General features: G+C 40.1%; 2 protein-coding genes across 3 annotated transcripts in view; one reads left to right on the top strand and one right to left on the bottom strand.

Annotated features, from left to right (window-relative positions):
- The window catches only part of DCP1B (decapping mRNA 1B), a gene marked incomplete at its 5' end in the record, with an annotated part of 41305 nt that extends 34705 nt beyond the window's left edge, over positions 1–6600 (bottom strand). For both annotated transcript variants that reach the window (XM_083858957.1, XM_083858956.1), the window contains 3 exons: positions 2741–2868; positions 4896–4936; positions 6463–6600. In XM_083858957.1, the coding sequence (XP_083715083.1) occupies positions 2741–2868; positions 4896–4936; positions 6463–6600 (307 nt within the window). The remainder of the gene's footprint in view (positions 1–2740; positions 2869–4895; positions 4937–6462) is intronic.
- CACNA1C (calcium voltage-gated channel subunit alpha1 C) overlaps positions 1–23868 on the top strand; it is a gene marked incomplete at its 5' end in the record, with an annotated part of 450110 nt that overhangs the window by 5522 nt on the left and 420720 nt on the right. The gene's annotated exons all lie outside the window — the stretch shown is intronic.

Consider the following 23868-nt stretch of genomic DNA (forward strand, 5'->3'; position numbering starts at 1 on the left):
CAAACAAAACTTTGTTGTCAAAGAGTGGATCAGAGCAAACATTAACTGGCATAGATCACCAAATCCAGCCTGGAAAATCCTGGGATTAGACTCCAATGTGGTGTTTAGAAAATATTTCAATTTAAAATGACCAGGATCATATAAAACAATAAAAGAAATATAAAAAAAAAGAAAGTAAGAAGATGAAATATACCTTTTTTATTTTAAGCATTTCTAAATTTTGCATTTATTGTGTATAATTTTGGAATTTTTTTGTCTATTGTGATCATATATTGGATACAAAGCTTTATAAAAGGTTATTACGTGACAAAATGTTGTTGGCCTTGCCCAGTACACAAGTACCACCTTTGGCTGCCAAAATTATTTATTTTAGACTGTGTGATACCACCAGCCACAGATATTCAGCTGGACAAAATAAATTCTGAATATTGGAATAAACAAAACAACGGGCAGGGCCAGCAATTAGAAACACAGAGGAGTTTGTTCGTTTTGTTAGATATAATAAGAAGCCACCAAGTCAAACAACTAGTTAGAAAAAAAGATAATTTGTTTCCAGATCCTGTTAAGCATTACTGCCAAACTGTCCACTGCTCTGCCAAGCAAACAGCTATTACCGAGTACTCCTTGTTAGTCTGTGAAAGCAGGAGATAAAAATAATAGTACAACATAAGGCTATGAAAACTTCATTTAGCAAGGAATAAGCCTCAAGCCTTAGTTCTGCAAAAAGGCAAGTTGTACAACAGAGCACAAGAGCAAGAATATATTCCCAGAGAAAATTCAAGAGGATGTTCAGAACTGTGTTTGGATGAGACTCTTGTGAAAATCCACATTTATTGTGGAGGAGATTTTCCTTATTTTATGTTGCAAAGGCTTTGAAATAAAAAATAAGGAAGAAAGGGCAGGAGGTGTCTGCTACTCAGTGAAGGAATCACCACAGGAACTATTTGTAGGGACCCAAAGAAAACCTGGAAAAGCCAAATGAGTTGGTAAAATCTGCGTTCCCAATTTGCTCTGGAAACAGATGTCTTCATGAAAATCTGAGAAAACAACAGCTTTTCCCTTGAAATATCAAATCTTTCAGTTTTCTTGCAGAAATAATAATTAAGCCTTTGTAAGAATATTTTAGGAAGATAAACAGCTAGGGGTAACATGTCCTTACAGCAGAACTCACCTGATACTGATAGAATTTATAGAGTTTTTTTTAGTAAAACAAACATGAATCTGCTCTCAGACGACCAAATTCTCAATTCAGCTAAAAGGAATAGATTTTCCCATGGTTAGGTCAAACCCTGGTAAAAATCTGATGCACAGACCCAGTCATCCTGCTCAGAAGCACAGGCTGCTATTTGTATTTGAGACCCTGCAAATCTAAAATTTTCACATCTCTAAGTGAAAAAAGAGCTTACATCCCCCAACCTCTGATTTTTCTCACAGTAAAAAACCAAATAAATTACAATTTATGTGCAGGGATCAGCCTAAAAACCTATTTTCTGCCATCACAGAATTATGACAACTTCTAATTGCTCATTATACCACTTGTGTCAACAAAAAATGAAAAATTAATAGATCAGGCTTCAAAAGGTAAATATTGGTATATACATACATAATAATAACTAATACACTAATAATATATAATAATAACTAATAATGCATAATAATAACTAATAATACACAATAATACATACATAGTAACTAATAACTAATGAACTACATACATAAAGTCCTAATGAAGTTTCGAAATGAGATTAAACAAGACATAAGAAAAAGCCTTTAAAATCAGATGGAATAAAGAGGTGTCACAGTACTTAAAATCCTGATTTTGAGTCTAGGTCAGCCTGGAGAAGTCTTCAACCCTTTTCAGTTTCCTTCTGAATCCCAATTCTTTGTCAGCTTAGCAAATAGCCTCGAAAATAGCAGTTTCATTTAGGCCATTTAGAATGTTCTTTCTCTATTGCTTCTACCACATAGTGTGTGTGAACAACAGGATTCCCTCCTGATGTATTTCCCCACTCCAAATTAGTTTATGAAATAAGAAAGTCCAGCAGGTTATCAAATCTCTGCTCCAAACTGGATTTACAACTGCTCCCTGCACATGGCAACAGCCTGTGTGCAGATCTGCCTGCACAAATAAGCCTCCTCGTGTCTTCCACTCACTCCTGAGCTTGCCTGACACTTGCTAATTCCTGTGCAAAGATAATCCAGCAGTATCAACAGAAAGCCCAAAGTAAGAGCTTTGTCTTTCAGTGGGGTTTAAATTAGACTCAGCATCCTGTTGTCAAGAGTTACGCCTCAGAGTAGAGAAGCAACCTGCCTCCCAACATGCTCTGAGAACAGAATTCTGCAGCAGAACACAGCTCTGAACTGGCTGCTTTTGCCTGTTTTTTTATGCAGAAAATCAAGGCTACAAATATGACGCTGAGACTTCCCAGCAGTGGCTGGGCTGTGTTCAGAAAACACACACACACTTCTCTGTCTCTCTCAGCCCATCACATCCAGGCAACCACAAATATCCAGAATTTTATCAGTTAAAGGAGATTACTCCTGTGCACATCCTAATACTTCCTTTAGTAGGGTGGCATTTTAGGGAACAGTGAGCAATTCTTCTCTTTCAGCACATCAAAAAAGCAAAATGCTTTAATTTCACCCCTTGAATGCTGCAGTCTAAGCACTTGGGTTACCTTAACCCAGAACAGACTGAAGAGAACCTGACTCCAGTATTTAACCCATGTCACATACTCACATCTGGCATTTCTGTAGAGCAGGAAAGGGTCCTGGAGCTGGAAATCGAGGTCTTTAGTAATGGGTTCTGTTCGATTTTCCATGCTCAGTCTGTTCATGATGGTGAAGCCATGCCTTGGAGAGGCTGACCTGAAAAGGAACAGGCAGAAATCCCATCAGGTCAAGGAAAAAAGGAAATCACAACAATTCCTTTGTTGTGTAGTGCTTCAAATCCATTATTTATTTATCTCTAAGAGACACTATGAAAATCTAATTTTGTTGCCAAAGAAATAACAATTGGCTCTTGCAGTTTCAGTAATCCTTTTAATTATGGCAAAGCCTTATGTTATATATGAGAAATGAACAGACCATCAGCATCACAATGATCCAATGGCACCATCTACCCCACAGCTCCTTGCTGGACTAAAAAGCAGCAATTAAAACAAGTCAGAGCAGGCCAGGATCTCAGCACTCAGGTTAACAAATGCAGACACTAACAGCCATCAAAAAGAATTTTCTATACAACCTAAAATGTAAAGATGAAAGTCACCATGTGAAAACAGGTTGTCCCAGGGCAGCTGTGAATTCTCCCCCATCCCTGAATGGTTCCTGATAAATGATAAACCTAAACCATGCTATGACTAAATCATTCTGCTCATTCATGGAGATTACACTTCAAGTCACTCAGATAAAAGTGTTGAACCTGTCATGATCCTGACAGGAGACACTCCCTTCAAACCAAGTTTGGCAAGAAGGGAAAAGATGATGGCTAAACATTTGGGGAAAGTGCCACCTCTGCTTAATTGCTGGTGTGGGGATTTCTCTATGAAACCAAAACACAGGAACCTGCTTTACAGGATTGGAGTAAACAAAATAAAAAAACAAAAGGGAAATCCTGGGCAGTGAATAAGTCAGGGCAAGTAAACCAGTCACATCATTTTACATTGTGACTAAGGCAATGAGAAACAGCAAAGGCAGCACCAGTGGTCTCCAAACTCCATTGTTGGCAATGTCTTTCCCACAGGACTTCATAAATTTGTTTGAAGTCACAGAAAGTTAAAGTTAAAACTGATGCATGATGTTACTCACAGTTCACAACTTGTTCCACACTTCTGCCTAAAATGCAGCCAGGCAGCAACCTGTGCCCTAAATGGAAACTTCCTCAGGCAACAAAAACAACAGTGAAAGATAACAACCACCAGAAGGACCAGGTTTCATGTTGTCAGTCCTTGAGCTTTGAAACCTGTACCAGGAAATGCTGCTCCTGTTCTGCAGCACACAAGTCACCACATCCACCCAGTGCCAGCACAGCAAAGGGCTGCTCTTGCCTCTCGTGGTGGCAATTTTACGGCTCAGAAAAATCACTGATTATTGCCACTGCTGGTACAAGAGAGCTGCAAAGATTGAAACCAGCATTTCCCATTTCCCAAAAAGCTCACAAAAGGCTCTTGGGCTTCTCTCAGTCCATCTCTGGCTTTCTCAGCTCGGCTACCAAATCCTCCTTGATATAAAAGGTGAAAAAGTAACTTCCTGCTTTGATGTTACACCTTCAGCAAGAGCTGCTGACTGTGTAATTTTCTGATTTTACCTGCAGTCACAGGGAAATGCTGAGGCACCAACATGGAAACCCCAGCACAGGGCAGGCTTCACTACAGAACAAACGTGTGTTAGAACAAATGGTGCAAAAAGTGATGCTCTGAAAGCTACAAACAGAGTTCTTGCTAGAAGAAAGATTAAAACCATCCAAAATGCTGGATGAAATATGCATGAAAAACGAACAGACACAAGGAGTATAAAAGTTTCTTAAGTAGGGGAGACAATATTCCAAAAGCTCTGCCATTCTCTTCCTTTAAGCAGTATCATTATTTATTTCACTCTTTTTTGTTCAGACCCTTTTAAATTGCAAATCCTATCTAAACCAACACAAAAGATTTCTACAGATTATCCATCCTGACATTTAAATCACATTTGGAAGTCTTATCAAAACACAAGGTCATGTCTCCTTCAGAGTGTTTTATCTCCCACATTTGCTTTTGGCAGTTTCACTTTCTTTTCACTTTTGATCAAAGGGGAGCATTTTATTTCATTCAGCCGTGCTCCATCCCATGCATTTCATCCAGGCAGCTTTTCCACATCCACAGATTTCACCTGTATTTGTCAGAATGTAGTGTCCTCACCTTGTGTAAACAAATAGTGTTCCCTCCACATCTGTCTTCTCCTGGAGAGAAAGAACATTAAGAAAGTTGAAAACAGGGCAGCATTTTGCTCAGTGAGCCCCCCTTTTCTCTGTTTTACCAGCAGCTCTCTCACATAAACCAGGAAAAAATAATTACACCCAATTCCATGGTGGTGAGAGGCTGGAGCTAGCACAGGTCAGCACAGAGCTGAGCCAGGGTTTGAGATGAGATATGAAAACGCTGCAGGCACAGCACCACGACACTGAATATTGCACTGGGTTAATTCTACACTTGAGCACAACACACAGCAAGAGAGAGGAGTTTTCGAAGGACATCTGTTTGGCACAGAAATGGGGGAAAACAACACAAAAGGCAGATTGGGCAGGTTCTTCAGACACAGGCTCTGAGTCTCACTGTGACAGCAAGCCAAGAGCCTGAATGTTCTATTACCTAAAGTTTCCCCAAGGTAAATATGTTTGTACATCTTACAACAATGATTTTAGCACAGGTTACTCCATCACTTTTTTGTGCACACGTTTGGTTTCCTGTATAGGTGTTGGAAGGGCAGAGGAGTGCCTGAGGCTCAGAGCCCTGGGTTAAAAAACAGACCTTGGTAAAACCCCAGTCTTCCTTGGCCTGGGGTTAAAAAACAGACCTGGGTTAAACCCCAGTCTTCCTTGGCCTGGGGTTAAAGAACAGCCCTGGGTTAAACCCCAGCCCTGGGTTAAACCCTGGTCTTCCATGGCCTCGGGTTAAAAACCAGCCCTGGGTTAAACCCCAGTCTTCCATGGCCTTGGGTTAAAAACCAGCCCTGGGTTAAACCCCAGTCTTCCATGGCCTTGGGTTAAAAATCAGGCTTGGGTTAAACTCCAGCCTCCACAGCCCTGGGTTAAACCCAGTCTTCCATGGCCTCAGGCTCAACCCCAACTTTCAGAGCTCTTAGTAAAACCTCAATCTCTTATGGCCTGAGATTAAACCCCAGTCTTCCATGGCCTTGGGCCAAACTGCAGAATTCACAGCCCTACACCAAACCCCAACCTACACTACCCCAGTTTAAACCTCAGCCTCCACCCTACAGCCCCCCAAAGCTCCACTCCCGGGCACCCTGGGGCTCCTCAGCATGCCCAGGGTACACTTTTGGGGGACAGTTTGGGGGACACATTTAGGGGACACATGGAGGGGACACATTTGGGGGGTATGTCTGGAGGGCATGTCTAGGGGGCATATCTGGGGGGCACGCCTGGGTGACACATTTAGGGGCATGTCTGGGGAACAATTTAGGGGGCACAGCTAGGGAACAGTTTGGGGGACACGTCTGGGGGGCATGTTTAGAGGGCATGGCTAAGGGGCACATTTAGGGCACATGTTTATAGGACACGTTTATGGGGCACGGTGGCAGAGCACATGTGAGGGGCACTAACAAGCCCCGCCCACTTCCCCACCCTCACACCTCGCCGGTGGGCGGGGCTTGCCTTAAAAGGGGCGGGGCGTTCCGCGGCGAGGCCCCGCCCCCTTTCCCGCGGGGGCGCGCGCGGTGGGCGGGGCGGGCGCGGGAGCGCGCACGTACCCACTGGCTGGCGCGGTGGCCGAAGGTGTAGAGCGCCACCTGGCTGGCCACGTCCACGATGCCGCTGATGTAGGGGTCGTGCTGCCGCAGCGCCGCCAGGCTGATGTCCAGCCCCCGGCCCAGCGCCGCCGCCGCCATCTTGCGCCCCGCCGCGCAGACCCCGCCAATCCACCGCCGAGCCGCGCCGCCCCAAGAGCAGCCGCCGCAATCGAGCGCCGAGCGCCGGCCGCTCGGGATGGGGAGGGCCTGAGGTACAAGAGGGACGCGGGGTCACTTGGTGTGTCCACAGCAGCTCACAGGGGTACCTGGAGTGTCCACAGCAGTATGAAGGGTCACTAAGTGTTTCCACAGCAGCTTGAAGGGTCACCTGGAGTGTCCACAGCACATCCCATCCCACACATGTCACCCAGTGAGCCTGGTGGTGGCCTCAGCTCCTCCCTGTCCCCCTGGCAGTGCCATGGTGCTGCTGCTGCTGCTCTTATCCCCTGCTTGGTGCAGCTTTAGGTCTCTTTAGGAAAGGGAAACCTAAGGGGGATCTCATCAGTACATGTAAATATGGCCAAGGGAAAAGTGCCAGGCTGCAGTGACAGGACCAGGAGCAGTGGGCACAAAGATAAAACACAAGGAGTTCCACCTCAGCTTGTGGAAAAACTTGACACTGAGGGTGGCAGGGCACTGGGACAGCTGCCCAGGGTGGGGACACAACCCTTGTGTGGATATATATACACACACAAATATATATATATATATACACACAAATATATATACACACACACAAATATATATATATATATGTATTAGTACGTGCAACAAGCAGCTGAAACCTAACCAAGCACACTATAATATGCATATGTTACATGCTATACCAACAGCCAGCAACAGATGGACAAGACCAAGGCATCAGTTGCCATGTTTTCCCATCAGACACACATATTTATCATTAATCTATTGGCACTGACAGTTTACAGCAAACACACGAGCTTTATGAGGCGTGCAGATAAACTCAGTACATGCTTACATGGGAAAGATTTGCATAACCCTCTTCCCTGAACTCCTTGTAAGAGCAGGTTGTTTTTACTTCATCCCCTCAGGCTGATGTGGCAGTCCCCACCTTCCCAGGGTGATTTATTTACTCACAGAGAACAGGAGTAGAAAGAACCAGGGTGGTGGTAGTGGCTGCTGGCTCAATGGGTTGCAATATACATATATATTTGCACTATATATGCATTTATTTGCAATATATATGTATATATTTGCAATGGCTTGCAATATATATATATATTTGCAATATATATGTATTTATTTGCAATATATATGTGTATATTTGCAATTGCTTGCAATATACAACGTTTTCCAAAGGATTGTAGCTGGACAGAGGGGATGAGGTCTGCTGTTGTGTTTTCTTCCCTTTCTTCTTGCTCCAGGCCAGATGGAGCCTGTGGGATAGAGTGAGCAGTAGCATCTGTTCTAAGAGCACAAATGGCAAGGCTAGGTAAAAGACTCCCATCTTTTAAACTGAGGACAGGAGAGAACTGAGACACAACAAGCTGGGAATTCATAGAATTAAATGTAGGGACAGTGAGTGGAGTTAGGAGTGGGTATGTTGTCAAAAGGAACAGAAAGAAAGGCTGGTTTTTGAGACTTAGGAGAGACTTTATAGGTTTTATTGCATCCCAGAAGTTGCATCACTAAGAATAATTCACCAGAAATTACATCACTAAGAATAAGGGCCTACAGCTTATTCTGTGAGCATCTATTAGGAGAGGAAACATCTGAACATAGTCTGGTTATAATCTGTCTCACTCTCACTTCCTCTTTGTCTAAAAGCCACCTTGTTTCATTTGGGGCTGGGATGAAACACAGCTTTAGAGTTTGGAATTCTGTAAGTGTTTTCTGTGGTAGGAAAATGGCTTTAAGCAGTTCCACTGCAAAACTCTGGCTGACCTACAGGTCCTGGAACAGCAAGGAGGATACATGGGCTCGTGGTGGACAAGGAAAACTGTCCTTGGTCTGGCCATGACCTGAATAAAAAGGCAAAGAGAAAAAAAAAAGGAACAAGTAGTAAATAGGAAGGATAAGTCAGCTGTTGTTTAAATAGTTAACAGATGCACATTAGGGTGCATCTTTCTTTTTGCTGATTAAATAGTTCTCAATTCACAGTTTCCAGGCACCCTTGAGCACATTCCTCCTCATGTGCTGGGGCTTCTCTTTACCATCATCTCCATTTCTTTGGCAATTCTCCTGCTTCCACAACGTCCACATTTGCCACCAAGGCTTAGAAATGTGAAACTCTTGGGAGTCCCACTCCTTGGCTTTTCCTTTACACATGCTTTTCCTGCCTCCATCAATAATACTTTAAAAAAGGTGCTTCCCCCCCCCGCCCCTTTAAATCTCCTGAAGCAGACCTGTCAGATATTTTGGCTGCATGTTTCTGTTTGTAGCTGCTTTTTACCACCTCCCTCAGAGGTCCCTGTGCCCCCTTTTCTCACACAGCTGGACAGACAGTTCCCTAACATTGTGTTTTGAGTCAGCAAACCTGTCAAGCTTCTGCTCAGCCCTTTTTAATGTTTTTCTGTTACACTCTGAGGTACCTTCAGTGGGTTCCAGCTGTTTTCCTGCATAAGTGGAATGTAATTGCTCCTTCCATTTAGCCTGAAGTAAATATACTTAATAAAGCCATTAGTTCTGCCCTGCTTTATGGGATCACTTGATAGCAGACTAAAAATTTTCCAATGAAACAGGATGCTGTTAAGAAGAGAAACACTCTGAATTCTCACTGCAGCGAAAAACTTAAGGATGTTTCAGCAAAAAATGTCACAGCTTAAAAAACATTGATTCTTTAAACTACGGTTCTTTTTCTTCCAGTCAGTAATCCAGTAGCTCATGATAACTGTAAAATCGAGCCTGAATGATTTTGCTGTAATTTTGTTTATGAAACAAAGTCATTTTCTAGCTTTCAAAATGTCATAATTTTGTGAAGTATATAATTAGAATGTCACTTTTTTTTTTTTTTTTTTTTTTGTCTTCTGCCTACCTGGATACTGTTTTGTTAAAAGAACCCAAACAGCATCTTGCTTTTGATGTGGCACGAAAAGGATTTTGTGTGGGTAACATTCAGGCCAATTTAAGGCCTGAATCACATTTTGAAGGTCTCCTTTAATAACAAATGTTGAGATTGGTGAGGCCAGACCCTTTTCATGGGAGTTGTTCAAGCACTTATTAAACCTTCACATTGGAGAATCTGTGACACTTTTAAAGATGCTTCCTGCAGCAGATCCCTGGCACTGAGCCTGTGATTTTTGCTGTGGATTTATTTGAGCATGTGCAAGCCCTGCCCCAGGTCTCAGAGGTTCAGTCCTGCCCTTCTGGCACCTTGTTCCTGGCCTGGCACAGGTGTGTGAGTGGCCTCGGTGTGTACCAGGCAGATGGAGGAAATGAACTGTGTGAGAAACAAGTGCTCACAGCCCTGCTGAGCTCACAGCCTCCCCTGGCTGCCTGCCTCCCTCCCTGCCCACACTCGCTCCTTCCTCTGAGCTGCACCTTTTTTTTTTTTTTTTCCTGATAAACAGCACAAATGGCTGGAGCCAGTGGAGTGCTGAGCACCTTGTTCTCCTCTCTCCCTCTTCTCCAGCCCGTTTGCAGATGTTAGTGCATGGTAGTTGCAATATGTGGGCTGAAAAATACATATTTGAGACCCACTTTTCTTAAGGGTCTCAGTAGCTTTGCACTGGAATACTTTCCTCGTGCTCAAAAGTTGAAATTCTCAGCTGTGCCCTGAGACCACTTCTTAACTCCAGCCCTAAAACAATTTCAGTCTTTTTTGTTAGTAATTTATTACTTGCTGAAGGTTCCTTCATGACTGTAGGGTCAGACTATTATTAAAATACTCTCTCTTATTTATTAAAACGCTCTCTCTCTGCACTAAAACTCAATCTGGCTGCTTTCATTCCAGTTCTGAAGAGCTGCCCCCAGATAGACCCCAGCAGCACTGTGGCTCCCTGGTGAAGTTTATGAGACTGTTTTGGGATTTTCTGCAGTGTCAGTGTCCTCTGGCATTGTTGGGTTTGGAATTCTGGTATCACATATACTGTGTACAAAGTAATTAAGTATAATTTACTGGGATTTTCAGTTGAGGGTTGCATTTTTCCTGCCTGGATTTTTACCAAAGGACTTTTTTTTTCTTCTTTGACTTACTTCCTATGATAATCACTTTGCAAAATATAACTTTTATTTCTCCTTTTGCCATGCATTTATTTGTGAAATACTGACCTTTCCCTTTTTATAGCCCCAATTTCTGCCAGTGGCTCAGCTTGAGGAAAGTTACCTACTATCATTAGTAGAGCTACATTTTTTTTTCCTTTCTAACTTCTATGTATGCATTAGAATTGTAAAAAATTCTTTTTGATTCACCTGCAGCCACTTTTCAGAGGGCGTAATCTGAGCTGCAAAACCAAATTTAACACCAGGAAAAGACTTATTTCAGGAGGAGGAAGGGAGAGTTTCTACCAATATAATTGCATTGAATTCTAGTGTTATTCAGGAGAAGAAAAAAAATCTTCCTTGTGTACATTAAATCAGTAAAAAAGTTTATTTTTATCAGTGTTAGATTTTCAGTGTTTTAAGTGACTGTATGGTTTCACTGGCTTGTCTTTAGATAAGCAGAAATGAGAGTGTGATAAACCTAAAGAGGATGTGTGGAATATTTTCTGTGTGGAATATTTTCTGTGTGGAATATTTCTCCTGGTTGTGTTGCCTTTATCCCCTAAATTTGCCTGACTCCTATAGCTGTACATTTGTGAGTATGATTCTGTCAGATCTCTTAATAAAATCCAGTTTTCATCCTCCAGTCTCTCTCTCTAATGCTGATAATATTCCAGACATATATTGTTGATTTCCTTGCTATGGCAAAGAAAAAAAATCCTGTCAAAACCTACAGAAAGCTTTTCCCTCCTCCTTTATTTATTTAACGTGGCAGAATTCACTAACTGCAGTAACATTTCTCATGAGGTTTAACTTTGCAAACTCCTTTACTTCCACCCCCATGCTACTTTAATTACAGTTAAAATTTAACACTAGATTTTTATCCTGAGAAGGCGACCATTTGGCAACCAGTGTGTGATTTTCTTTCTGGGATTTTCTTACCGGATTTTCTTACCACAACTGTCTGTGCTGAAGTCCAATAAAATATTCTCGACAGCCATTACCTTATTTCTGTCCTGATAGAAACTGTTTTGAGCCATCAGTTTATTCTTTGCTCGGTTGAGTGGCCAGACAAGCCACCAAAATATTGAAAATATTAACACAGGTTAATAAGGTACAGTAGCAATTATATCTTCCCTAAGATAAAACCTCTCCAACCACATGGTAATCACCATTTAATTTGGTGATTAGAAGGATCAAACACCTGTTGGCTCTTTTAGAGGTGTTTTTTCAACCAGCTTGCAGGGAAGATGCCCCTGTTTAATTAATTCCTAGTATGGAAAGTTTCATTAGATAATTACATTGAGTCAGGACCTCATTTTTATGCCTCACCTGGCAGAGCAGCTCTTGCCCTGTGAAGGGAATGGAGTCATCACAAACCATGGCTGCTGTTGCAGAGAAATCCACAGTTTCAGTGCCAAAACATCTTTTTATGGGTTCTGAACATTCCCATCAGCTTTTGTTTGAGCCAATTGGAGGAGTAGAAGGAGAAAGTCTAAATAACTTCATACTTTTGGCTGTTACTTTATTAAGAGAATTTGCATTATTTCCTTCTCAGCTGGCAGAAGAATCCTCTTGGGTTTTGTTGTTGTGTTTGTTTTGTAAATGAAGGATGTTGGTGTTTGTTAAAGAGTGATGCAGCATTTCATAGCTCCAGCTGTAAGTGGATGAAGAGCATTGCAACAATACTGAATTGCAGAGAGCAGATAAATATCAGGAAGGATCCCCCAAAGTTAAAGGAACCAAGTAAATAAAGTGACATTTTGATTTTGAATATTCCCCCAGTGGTTTTGTATTTTTGATAGCTGCCTGTGGATATTGCTGTGGGGAAATCCTTGTGCTGATAGTGGCAGTTTCAGCTCTGCTCCTCCAGGTGCACCTTCTATAGTTAAAGTTGGCTTTAAATCTATTTTAAGTGTCTATTTTAAGGTAAGATCACCTAATCTATAATAGCATGATTTTGGCACAACACCTTAGGTGATCATTCTTATTTTTTACTGCATTTATTTGGCTAACAAATAAGAAGAAAATATTTGTTTTAAAGTAAGCTTCCTTCCAAACTGAAAATTGACTTTTTTTTCCTTTTTTTTTTTTTTTTTTTTTTTTTTTTTTTTTATTTGGCAAGTTACAATAAAGATCCACAATTACCTCTATATTTTAAATGCAATAACTTGCAGCTTCCTGAAGAGTAAAACTATTCAATTTTTATTTCAAACCTACATTTTGGTCATTATTTGTGTTGCTTTAGGTTTTGTGGATAGGAGAAGAAAGGCCTGGGTAGAAAAAGGAGCTCAGATTTGTGTAACTGAAGCAGAAAACAAAACTTGGTAACATTTGAAGTGTTGCCCTTGGATACAATAAATGCAGCCTATCCCTGGTTTGTAGGAGGGCTGGATTTAGGCAAAGGCACCTTCCATCAGGCAGCCAATACAAGATTTAAGCACTTTTGAATGAGATTTTGAAGTGGAAACTAAAGGCATTAGCACCACGAGCCTCCAGTGAGTGTCTGAGTCTGGCTTTATTACAGCTGCGTGAATTTGTTTCCCTCGGTGGATTCTGAGAGCTGCTGAGGCATTTGGCTGTCCCTCTCCTACAATCTGATTTTGTCATTTTCTGGTGATGCTGTGCTGCTTCTTCTGTCAGATTAAATTTACAGGCATATTACCTTGCCTGACAGAAACATGGACTGCATGGATTTTTCAAAGGAAAGCTTCCATGAGGAGTAACAGGACAGACTTTCTTCTTCTCTTTTTTTTTTTTTTTTTTTTTTTTTCCTCTCTTATTTTTCTTGCTGGTTTGTCCAAATCTGTTAATTTTATTACCATCCTAAATTAATCTTATAATATTGAGCTGGGCTTGCTTTCTTATCTACAATGAAATTGCTGTGTCATTGAATCACTAGTAAAACCTACCAAGTTTAAAGCAGGTTCAGGACATTTTTTTGGGTGGTTTTGGTTATTTATTTTTGACTTGCCACTCAGCTTTTTAAGGAAAGAGCCTTCTGCAGCTGTTTTATATGGCTTCTGCTGTTACAAATGCTAACACAGCATTTCAGAGCTGCAGGATTCAGGTTGCAAGGAGCACCTGGAGGTGTTGTTCAACACGATCATAAAGGGGAGACGAGGATTGGAGGAAAACTCAGAGTGTTGTGTCATTGTTGGTGCAGAAATATAGAAACATCTGAACACATCCAGGTCTGGCACAAAGCACAGCTGGTGCCACGAGGGGATGGAAGGAGCAGGAAGCCTGGGATGGACTGCAGGAGGCAGGGCTGGGGTGGAACAAGGAGGAGAAGGCAGCATTGGCACACTGAACTGAAGGAGCTTTGCCACCAGAATGAGACACCAGCCAGGAACAAAATGAAATGGAGAGGGACGGAGCTCTGTGGGTCTGGAGGCAGGAAAACTCAGGTGGATCATGCAGCTGGAGATGAAGAGGGGTGTTTTGATGGAAGGAGATGCTGAGCACAAGGATGGACAAGCAGTGTGTTGCCATTACCCACAACTGCCCTTTGCCATGACCATTTTTGAGGCCACTTTAACTGCTACAGAACAGAACCTGTGGAGAGTCCCCCCTCCTGCAGCACTGAGCAATTGGAAAACATACAGCAGCACATAGATTTTCTGTCTCTTCGTCTCTGAGGGGTTTCTGGGGGATACAGAAACCACCAGACATTTTCTCTCGAGCCAAAAAGAGATGTAGGCTTAACAATTGTAGGAGAAGTTGATTGACCATCCAGAAAAAAATGTTGTAATGACTGAGGAAGCATTTCTGAAATGACAAACCCTGCTAGAAAGCATCTCTGTTTCCCCTACTACTTGGCAACAGTTGCCACAAGACGTAGAAAGCCCTCTGTGCAGTTCCAAGGGAGATGATGAGGTCTAACATTTCCAAATGTCTAAGTATCATTAACTCCAGCTGACAAATAGCAGCCCCATTTTATCCTAAAAGTCGTACTTCTCCTAAAAGTGTGTCAATAGAGCCTGTGGTTTGAATCTGAAATGTGGTTTAGGATGTGGAGGGAGGAAAAAGGCGTGGGGGACTGTTTTGAGCGTTCTATCTTCGATATTGCTGTTTGCAAGAATTATATAAACCGGGCTGTTTTGTCTGAGCTTTGGGTGGTGTATTGGATGTGTGATTGTGTGCAGAAAAACCACAGGTCAAAAAGGAGAGACAGGCTCATTTTATTTATCACTAAAAATTTTTTTCAAGCAATGAAATGATGGAAAGCTTCTCTGAAGTTTCAATTCCTTTTATCTGCATTAACCCCATCAGGGATGGATCCGTTTTCATTCAGTGTGAGGGAATAAGATTGCCTGACTTATGGGTTTTTCCTTTCACATGGCAAATCCATCTTGCTCTGCTAGGAGGGAATGATAACCACATCAGTTTTGTGGTTGCATTGGTTCTGAGCTGTCCTGTGGCACTGAGGAATATGATCTTCGTTCTGTGAATGAGAATGTTGTACTTCAACTGCTATAGTAACAAGAGAAAAAAAAAATCCCAATTTTGCCTTTTCTGTAAAAGTGTTTGATCTGGGCAGATCTTTGACTTGTAATAGCGACAGGAATGGAAATTCCACAGCATTTCTGGGCAGCCTATTCCAGTATTTTATTACCCTCATAATAAAAAAAAATAAATTTCTTTGTGTTTTATTGGAATTTTCCTCTTTTATGACTTTTCTGCTGCCTTTGCTCTGTACCTCTGATAAGAGGCAGGCACCAACTGCTCTATACCCTGTCTTGAACACCTAAAAACAGCCAAAAGGTCTGTTTTAGTCATCTCCTCCTCAAGCCCAGTTCTCTCAGCCTGTGCTCATTCAGTGTGGGGTTCACCCCCTAATTCCCTTAGAGGTCTGGACTTGTTCTTATTGCAGTGTCTTGTACTGAACAGCCCCAAACTAGATGGGGCATCCAGTCCTGGGCTCCCAGGATGACTTCCCTGGGACCTGCTGGCAACATTTCTTGGCTCCAGGATGTGGCTGGTTGTTGTAATTCTCTGGGAAATGATTTTTCCCTCCAGGACCCCTGGAGTCTGTAACCATATGGTCTGACCCTTCTTTCTTTTTTTGACCTCATTCACTGAGGTCCAGCTGTCTTTTCCTGAGCAGAAGACTCCATAATGCCCTGTTCTTCCTTGTTCTTTCTCTCTGAAATACAGCCCCAATCCCAAAGCTGTGACTCCAATATTCCTCCTGCTCCGTTTCTTGCAGGATGTTGAACTGCAGAATTCTGTGTTTGCTGCAGCCTTGCTGCCCTTGACCTTCACATTGCCTAGCCCCTCATCCTTTTTCAATGAATACCATCCTTTTTCCATAAATACCATCCTTTTCCCACGAATTTCCATGGCTAGGCTATGAATTTCCATCTCCTAGGCTTCTTCTTGATAAGCCACGTCAAGAAATTGTCATCGGCGTGTTAACGCGATTATTCGCAAGGAGGAATTGATTTCATGAAGTGTCTAGTTCAGAATTACAGACTAAAGAAGTTTGAATAAGTTCCCCAAACTACTGGGTAATTATCCAAACAGAACCATTTAAAGCTCTTCCACTCCTTGTATTAATAGGAGCCGCAATATTCCCATGCTGCCTATGAGAGGAAAAATCAATATCAGCAAACGCACATTCATATTGATTTATCTTCCCTTTTGCTTCTCTAATTTAGTAAAGGCTACTAATGCAACATTACATAAAGATTCTCAGGAGAGTAAAAAAGGCTAATAGGAGCAGGTATTGCTGTTTGTTCTGGGGAAGTGAACTGCCTGTGCTGCTCAGAGTCAATTGCTGCCCAGGCTCTGATAACGTGGACTTTTGAGCTTGGAACAGAGAGCATTATTCCAAGGAAAGGGATTGGAAGGAGGCATCCAGATGATTTTTTGGAATGCAGGCCCAGCGCACAGTTAGGACTTTTGAATGTCCTCAAATACATGTATACAGTGGTTGGTAACCTTTGTTAAATTAGGTTAGAAAAGGGTTTTCAAACCACGTCCAATTCTTACTCATATATTTGATTTTTAATGCATTATTTCCTGTCTTGTATGAGGAGAAATGAATGCCTTATGAAAATAATAATTTTGTTTCAGTTAAAATAATAATTTTGCTTCGTTCTAAAGCAAAGGGAAGCAAATGAGGGGAGGAAATATTTTGCATGATTTGAAAACTGAAGTTTATGACTGTCCAGGGCATCAGGAAGTTGTCCTATGGGAAAATGAGTCATCTGGACACATACATGTTACATCCTCAGAGATTAAATGGGGATGTGATACAGCACAAGCTATTGCATGTTTCAACTGCTATAAAGCTTCAGAAAAAAAATAATTAAAAAAAATACTCCTTACAATGTTAAAAACATGGAAGTGCAACAAGTTATAAAATGGGAAGAGCACTCTCTGTGTTCCTACTGTGCACCATCAACAGGCACAGGTTCATGATTGGGAGTTTGCCACATGGTTGGGTTATTTTTTTCCCTTTTTGAGGATAGGGCACTCATGAGGACACTGTCAAAAAGTAGGACATTTCCTTCTCCTACCAAAGGACAAGGAAAACAACAGATTACTGAAAAATAAGACAGGATAATTAGGTCATTGAAGGTCTGGGCTCGTAGAGGTTTTTGGTGTCCCAGAAGAATCTGCAGCTGAAAAATCACACTTTGAGGATCATTGTAAAAGTTGAGTTGTGTCTTCCAAGCCCCAAATTCCTGACTTTTATTTCAACTTTTATTGAATTTGGCCATCGAGGCATTCTGCTAGAGAAGTAAATGCAAGAACAGCCTTTGCCCCACTCTGATTGATGGAAAATTAATTTTCCTTAGTCACCTTCATTGAACTGTCAACAAGTTCTTGCCTATGGAGGAAGATTGCAGTTTGATTTGGAGTTCAAATCACAGGGTGGCTGTCTCCAAGTGGCCATGGCATCACAATTTGGGAAAACTGTGTTCAGCCTGCTCTTTCCTGCTGCCCATCAGCAAAGACTGTGGCTCCTGCTGGGAGTTACAGTGATGCCAGAGTGGGGATCTGCCTTTTTTTTTTCCAGGGGAAAAGGGTTTCACCCTAAACCCACCCTCTTTACCCAGTCTTTTAGTTCCAAAGGTGGAGAAGATAAATTAATACCACAGAAGGAAGGTATTCCAGGGGCTCTGTCAGGAAGTAGTACTTGAACATAACGTAAATATTTTAATTCCATGGAAACAAGAGTGGTGGTGTTACTCACAGGGGTTTAATCCTTGTGTCACTTACACAGAATTTTTGGATCTCACTTCCTTGGCGTGCACCTCCCCAAACACACTCCTGCTTTCAACCCACCCCCAAATTTGAATTCACAAAGTGGTTTTGCTGCACTGCTTATTAAAAAACAGCTGAGATATTTCAATTCATAGCACTTATTTTACCATTTGGAGAGCAGGAGTGACTGATAACGAGTGTGATCGTGAGGAGGAGAAAACAGGGGCTAAACCTGCTGGAGAGTGCAGAGATCCAGAGATGAAGCTCCAGGTAGTTTTGAAGTTCAGTGCCTTTGTTTTCTGGCCCTATAGTTTGTTCTTTTTCCATACTGAGCATATGGAAGTCACAATTCTTGTGTGGAACTTTTAACTCGACGAGATTCAAGTCATGTACGTGACAGAAGGCCTTGAAATCTGGGCAATGTTGCCTGTCAGATTGCAAGTCCTGGCTCTGAAGCATTTATTACCCAATTTTCATTGGGAATTTCTGGTGTGTGAATTTTTTGAATGTTGCAGGATAAAGCACTTCTTTACCCTTCTTTTAAAAAATGACTGATTTTTTTTTTTTTTTTTTTTTTTTTTTTGCTCCTTGCACAAACTTGCAGAATAAATTCAACCTCCACCCTGAGAAATTTTGATGCAAACAGTTAAAAACTTTGCTATCAAAAGCTGAAAAGCATGTCTTGTAGTAGTGTTGCCTTGTGCTTATGTTGTGTTAAAAAGGGGTTATTTTTAAATGAAAACCAAACGACAGGGGACCATTTAGTAACACTGCAGCTCGTGTGGATTTTCAGTTCCTTTCGTTACAACGTCTCAAACAATTTCACAAATACCTCAGTAAGATATTTTTCAGCAAAAAATACTATATTCATCTTATTTTTAAATAAAAGTAGGGTGGGGAAGGCTGCATTTGGTCAGTGTGAGTGAAGAAGGAACACATATTTGAGGTTAGGGAAGAAATAATTTACCAAGTCCTTCTTGTTAACTTTTGAAACTGCAGATTTAGGAAACACTTCATAGTTCCTTTTTGTTTAGGATGACTGAGGTCAGCATGGCCCTGTGACTTCAGTAATTTTTAGGACCCTTATTCTTTGCACAGTCACAAAAAACTTGCTTAGTGGCAAGAATTTATGTATTTTTTTACCCTCCATATTCCCAAGTAATGCCTGGGCATGTCTGGTAAGGGAATCAAGACTTTAAATATTCACTTCCATTATTTTGGACTGCATGGGATAAAATCATGGACCTTTGTATAGCTGGTCTAGAAAAATGCTTCTCAATGCAAAGATTAACTTGGAAATAATTATGGATAGTTTCTAATAGAGGACTCTCTTGGTGCCCTTTCTTTAAAGAGAATCTGTAAGTTAAATGAACACTCTCAAGAAAAAAAAAAAATTCAAGAGGAAAATTTTTAATATATTTGAGCTGTAGGCCTGTGGCTTTTAGAACTATTTTTTTAAAAAATCCGTACTGATACTGTTTGTTCATGTTTTGCTTTGGATTCTTACTCCAATGACTATTGCCAATCTTAATTTACAATCATTTTTACCTTGCACTTCTACCTTGGTGACCAGTAGTTTATCCTGTGTGGCTTGGTGAGGTTATTACCCTCTTAACACTCACAGATTTGCCCATATTAGAAAACACCTCTGAAGACACTTAATATATCACGTATGGACAATTTTCTGCTGGTGAAAAAAAAAAAAAAAAAGAGAATTATTTATTTCAGAAATATTCCCAGTATTTAGCAAGTTTGCCAGTGGAAATACTGACAGTGTTGTCAGTATTGCAATTTAGCAAGGACGTGTCAAGTGTGGGTTCCTTTTCCTGTGAGGAAAATAAATTTTCAGTATTAAATGACTCTGCACTCACAAATCTACTCCAGCCACCCTCCAGTGGGAGCAGAGCAGCTCCCACAGTGGCACAGGAAGGAGGAGATGGGAAGATGTCAGTACAAACATCTTTACTAAACTCACTCTGTGCAGTGCCTGGGAAGTGAAGGGAGAAGAAACTGGAGAAATTGTCTTTCCTTGTTTCTGGTGCTTTTAAATCTGATCTGAACCCAGAAAGCTGAGGAGGGATAAGAGTGAAAAAACACAAGGAAATTATGGAAAATTGATACCTTAAACTGCGTCAAGTATGGAAGAAACAAAAGTAAAATATGTTCCATTTTTTCCTTTTTTTTTGGATTTTTGGGGTGGGTTGAGAAGCTGGGACAGCTGATAAATCTCTTATTTTAATATAGTAAGTAATACAAAAAAAATATAAATATATAAATATAAATATAAATATTGTATATTTTTATAATAATATAAATATACAATGTTTATATTATTATATAAATATAGAAATAATTTAAATATATAATATTTTAAGGTATACTCTGCATTATCCTTTGGAAGTCAATGACAGCAAGTGTCTAATAACAAAGGTTTTGAGTATTTCAGGAGTCAGTAGTGGTTGTCGCTTTGGTATCCTTTCCTGGATATGTAGTTATTTACTAAAAAAGCAAATTATTCAGGAGCACCTTCTTTATGTACCACTTGCAGTAACTTCCATGTGGTGGATTCTCACAAGGTGACCTTTTTCCCATTGAATTCATGGTTGCCACGTGGAATAGAGCAGGTATAGATAGATAAATAGAAAATACAGAATATATTTTATATTTTAAAATAATAGAAAATACAGAATATAAAAATATATATAAAATATAGACTATAGAAAATATAGGATAAAGAAATTATAGATTGTAGAAAATATAGAATATAGAAAATACAGAATATAGGAAGTATAGAATATATAAAATATAGGATATAGAAAATATAGACTAGAAAATATAGAATATAGAAAATATAGACTATAGAAAATATAGAAAATATAGGCTATTGAAAATATGGAATATAGAAAATATAGAATGTGGAAAATATAGAATGTAGAAAATACAGAATATAGAAAATATAGAATGTAGAAAATATAGAATATAGAAAATCTAGACTATAGCGAATATAGACTATAGAAAATACAGACTGTAGAAAATATAGAATATAGAAAATATAGAATGTAGAAAATATAGAATGTAGAAATATTGCAAATATAGAAAATATAGACTATAGAAAATATAGAAAATATAGAAAATACAGAATATTTCCCCTGCACTTTATGGGGCCATGGCACATGGCTGAGGTCACTTGGTGAGTGTGTTCAGAGCTGAAGGGAGGTGATGTGCAATGTGCTCTTTCCTTTCCTGTCTATCCTGTGCTACACACAGCTGGTAGACACAATTTTTTACATTTCAGAAGAAATGAGGTGGTGGAAAGCAGCTTCATCCCCACCCTGCTGCATGTGTGTTTTGTTTTTTGGTGGGAGAGGATAATTCAGCTGGTGGTGCCTTCATGATGCTCACTGTAGTTTTCTCTGGGTCCAGCTCTGCCAAATGTGTAGATGGTACCAGGCCAAATGCAGCCTTTTTTACTTTTTGTCTACAAAGAGCTTAATTTGGTCCTGGCATTAGTTGTGATTGCTTAAAGCCACAAAGCAACTTCTTTTATTTTCCTTTCTTTTAACCCTACACAAAGGAGACTGCTGCTAGTGTTGCAAAATAATCCAGCCAGAGCCTCTCGCAATCAAAAGATGATTAGCTCCTTGTGTTTGCGTGTGTTCTGATGTGAACCGAGCCATTATGGCTGTTTTGTGTTCCTGGGGATGCACTATTTTTATGTGGGGCTTGCAAGAGCAGCCACAGCTCCCTGATGTTTATTGGTGACCTTGTCTTGTCCTCTGAATTATGGACAGTCTCCTTTGAACATGGGGAAATGCTGCTCGCAGCCATTAAGTGGATGTTAGGATTTTTTTTTTTTTTTTTTTTTTTTTTTTTTTTTTTTTTTTTGTAGTTGTTTAACCTCTAGATGTTAAGTTAAAAAAAAAGAAAAAAAAAGAAAAAAAAAGAGAAACTGAATGATGGGTGTTTAAAGCTGCAATATTTATAGAAGCAGTTTTTTTATTTAAAAATAGCATTTGTGCCTGAGAAGATCAGATGTACCACTTCAGTATGAAAAAGCCAAACCAGATTTTAGTTCATATTGTTAATAGAAACTGCATGGAGTTTGATAATGTAATTTAGCTGGGAATGTTTTCTTCCAGTCTAGGTTTTGGAGTGGCTTTTGTTCTACTAAATATTATGAAGAAAACGATTTTTAAAAAATTCTGTATTTTTTTAATAGTTACAGAATGCAAAGACTGGTAGTTGAATTACTTTATTGTTTATTAAAGAAGAGAATATAGCAAGTATCAGAACACAAGCCATAGAGATGAGATCTCTCAAATTAAAACAAAGGCAAAATTTTGCTTACTAAGGGAAGATAGACAGGGATTCCATCACCAACAAAGTAAAATATAGTAAGTTAAAGTAGATTACAATTAAAAATGAGATTATTTCTTATCTAAACTTACCTTGATTGCCTGTGAGAGAAAGTTATGTGGAGTTGAAAATCCATCCTCATTAAAAATGAAAAGCAACAGTGTGTGAAATCATGAAATTCTTTTTGATCTGAAGTCACTTTTTGAGTTGATTAACATTTTACCTGAATGAGTAAATTCATGAGTAAATTCATGAGTATATGAGTGAATCCTGCAGGATGTGGCCCAAGGGATTTGGAGCTGGTGGCAATTGTTAATGCTCCAGTGTCAAAACTGTATCCAAATTTGGCTTGTCTGGAAATGCTTCCTTATTTGAGAAATCCTACACTGGTGGGATTGAAGGAGTAAAAAAAAATATCCTGAATTTCTCTTCTGGAGCTCAGGAAAAGGGTGCAACATACTGTGGGGTTTTTTCAGCTCAGTGAAAGGAACTCTTGCACATTCTTTGTAAAATGCTAAATTGTGGCTGGGGGTAAAAGAATTGACTTGTGAGTTACTGCTTTGGCTTTTCAAATATTATCTTAGAGCACAGTTTGGGGGGGAAGAGAAGTGCCCACAGAGCAATAATCTACAATTCCGAATAAAAAAAAAGTAAATCTGAATGCACTTTGAGGACTGGTATTCCCAATACTGTGACAACTCGTTTAAATAAAAAATCTGAAGATAAAAATCTGAAGATAAAAATCTACCCAAACCTTTGGGCTACAGAGTATAGAAACCAAAACCTGTGTGAAGAAGGAGAAATTCCTGCTCCATGATTTCTTAGAAGGACAGATCTCCTTGGCTTTGCAGCCTTCTTTCCCAAACCAGTGTGATGCAGACTATAGAAAATATAGAATAGAGAAAATATGGAATATAGAAAATATAGAATATAAAAAATACAGAATATAGAAAATATAGACTATAGAAAATATAGAATATAGAAAATATAGAATGTAGAATCTCCTGGTTCTTCCCTCAGGAAAAGGCAGCATGCAAATATTAATATTAACTCCATCACATCACATCACACCATCTGGCTCCACCAGCTTGGAAAGGATGGCCTTGGTCGTGTAGCTTTCCTCACTCGTGGCTGGCAGGAAACAGCAAATTAATTGGGAGCCCAGTTGTGATTTACCTTTTTACCCCTCACTCTTGACCCCCGTGGTCTGCCATTTATTTTGTCTTTGGGAGACACTAATAAGTGTCTTGTTTGAAGTGTTAAGAAGAGAATTATTTGTTGGAGCACTGCGTGTATAAAGAAAGACAAAAAGTAGGGAGAGGCTGGTGTAGAGCTCAAGTTTTCTTTTAAAAAATCAGAAAACTATTTTTAAGCTATGGGGTTGAAAGAATGTGCTTTTCTATAAGGGTCCATTAAACATTTGTTCTCAGAGGTATTTATGGACAGAGAGGAGAATCCTGATATCCAGGAACACTGCTCACCTTTGAATTTCCCAGCACAGGACTGACCTGACATCCTGCTTCATTGGAAAACATCTTGCCTCCAAAATTATCATTTTGCTACAAAATTTCCAAGATCTCTGAGATTTGGCCAGATTGAATCCGAGCGTAAAAACAAGATCTTCTTTTCTGT

The sequence above is a fragment of the Zosterops lateralis genome (genome assembly GCF_965231275.1).
Source record: "Zosterops lateralis genome assembly, chromosome: 4".
NCBI lineage: Eukaryota > Metazoa > Chordata > Aves > Passeriformes > Zosteropidae > Zosterops > Zosterops lateralis.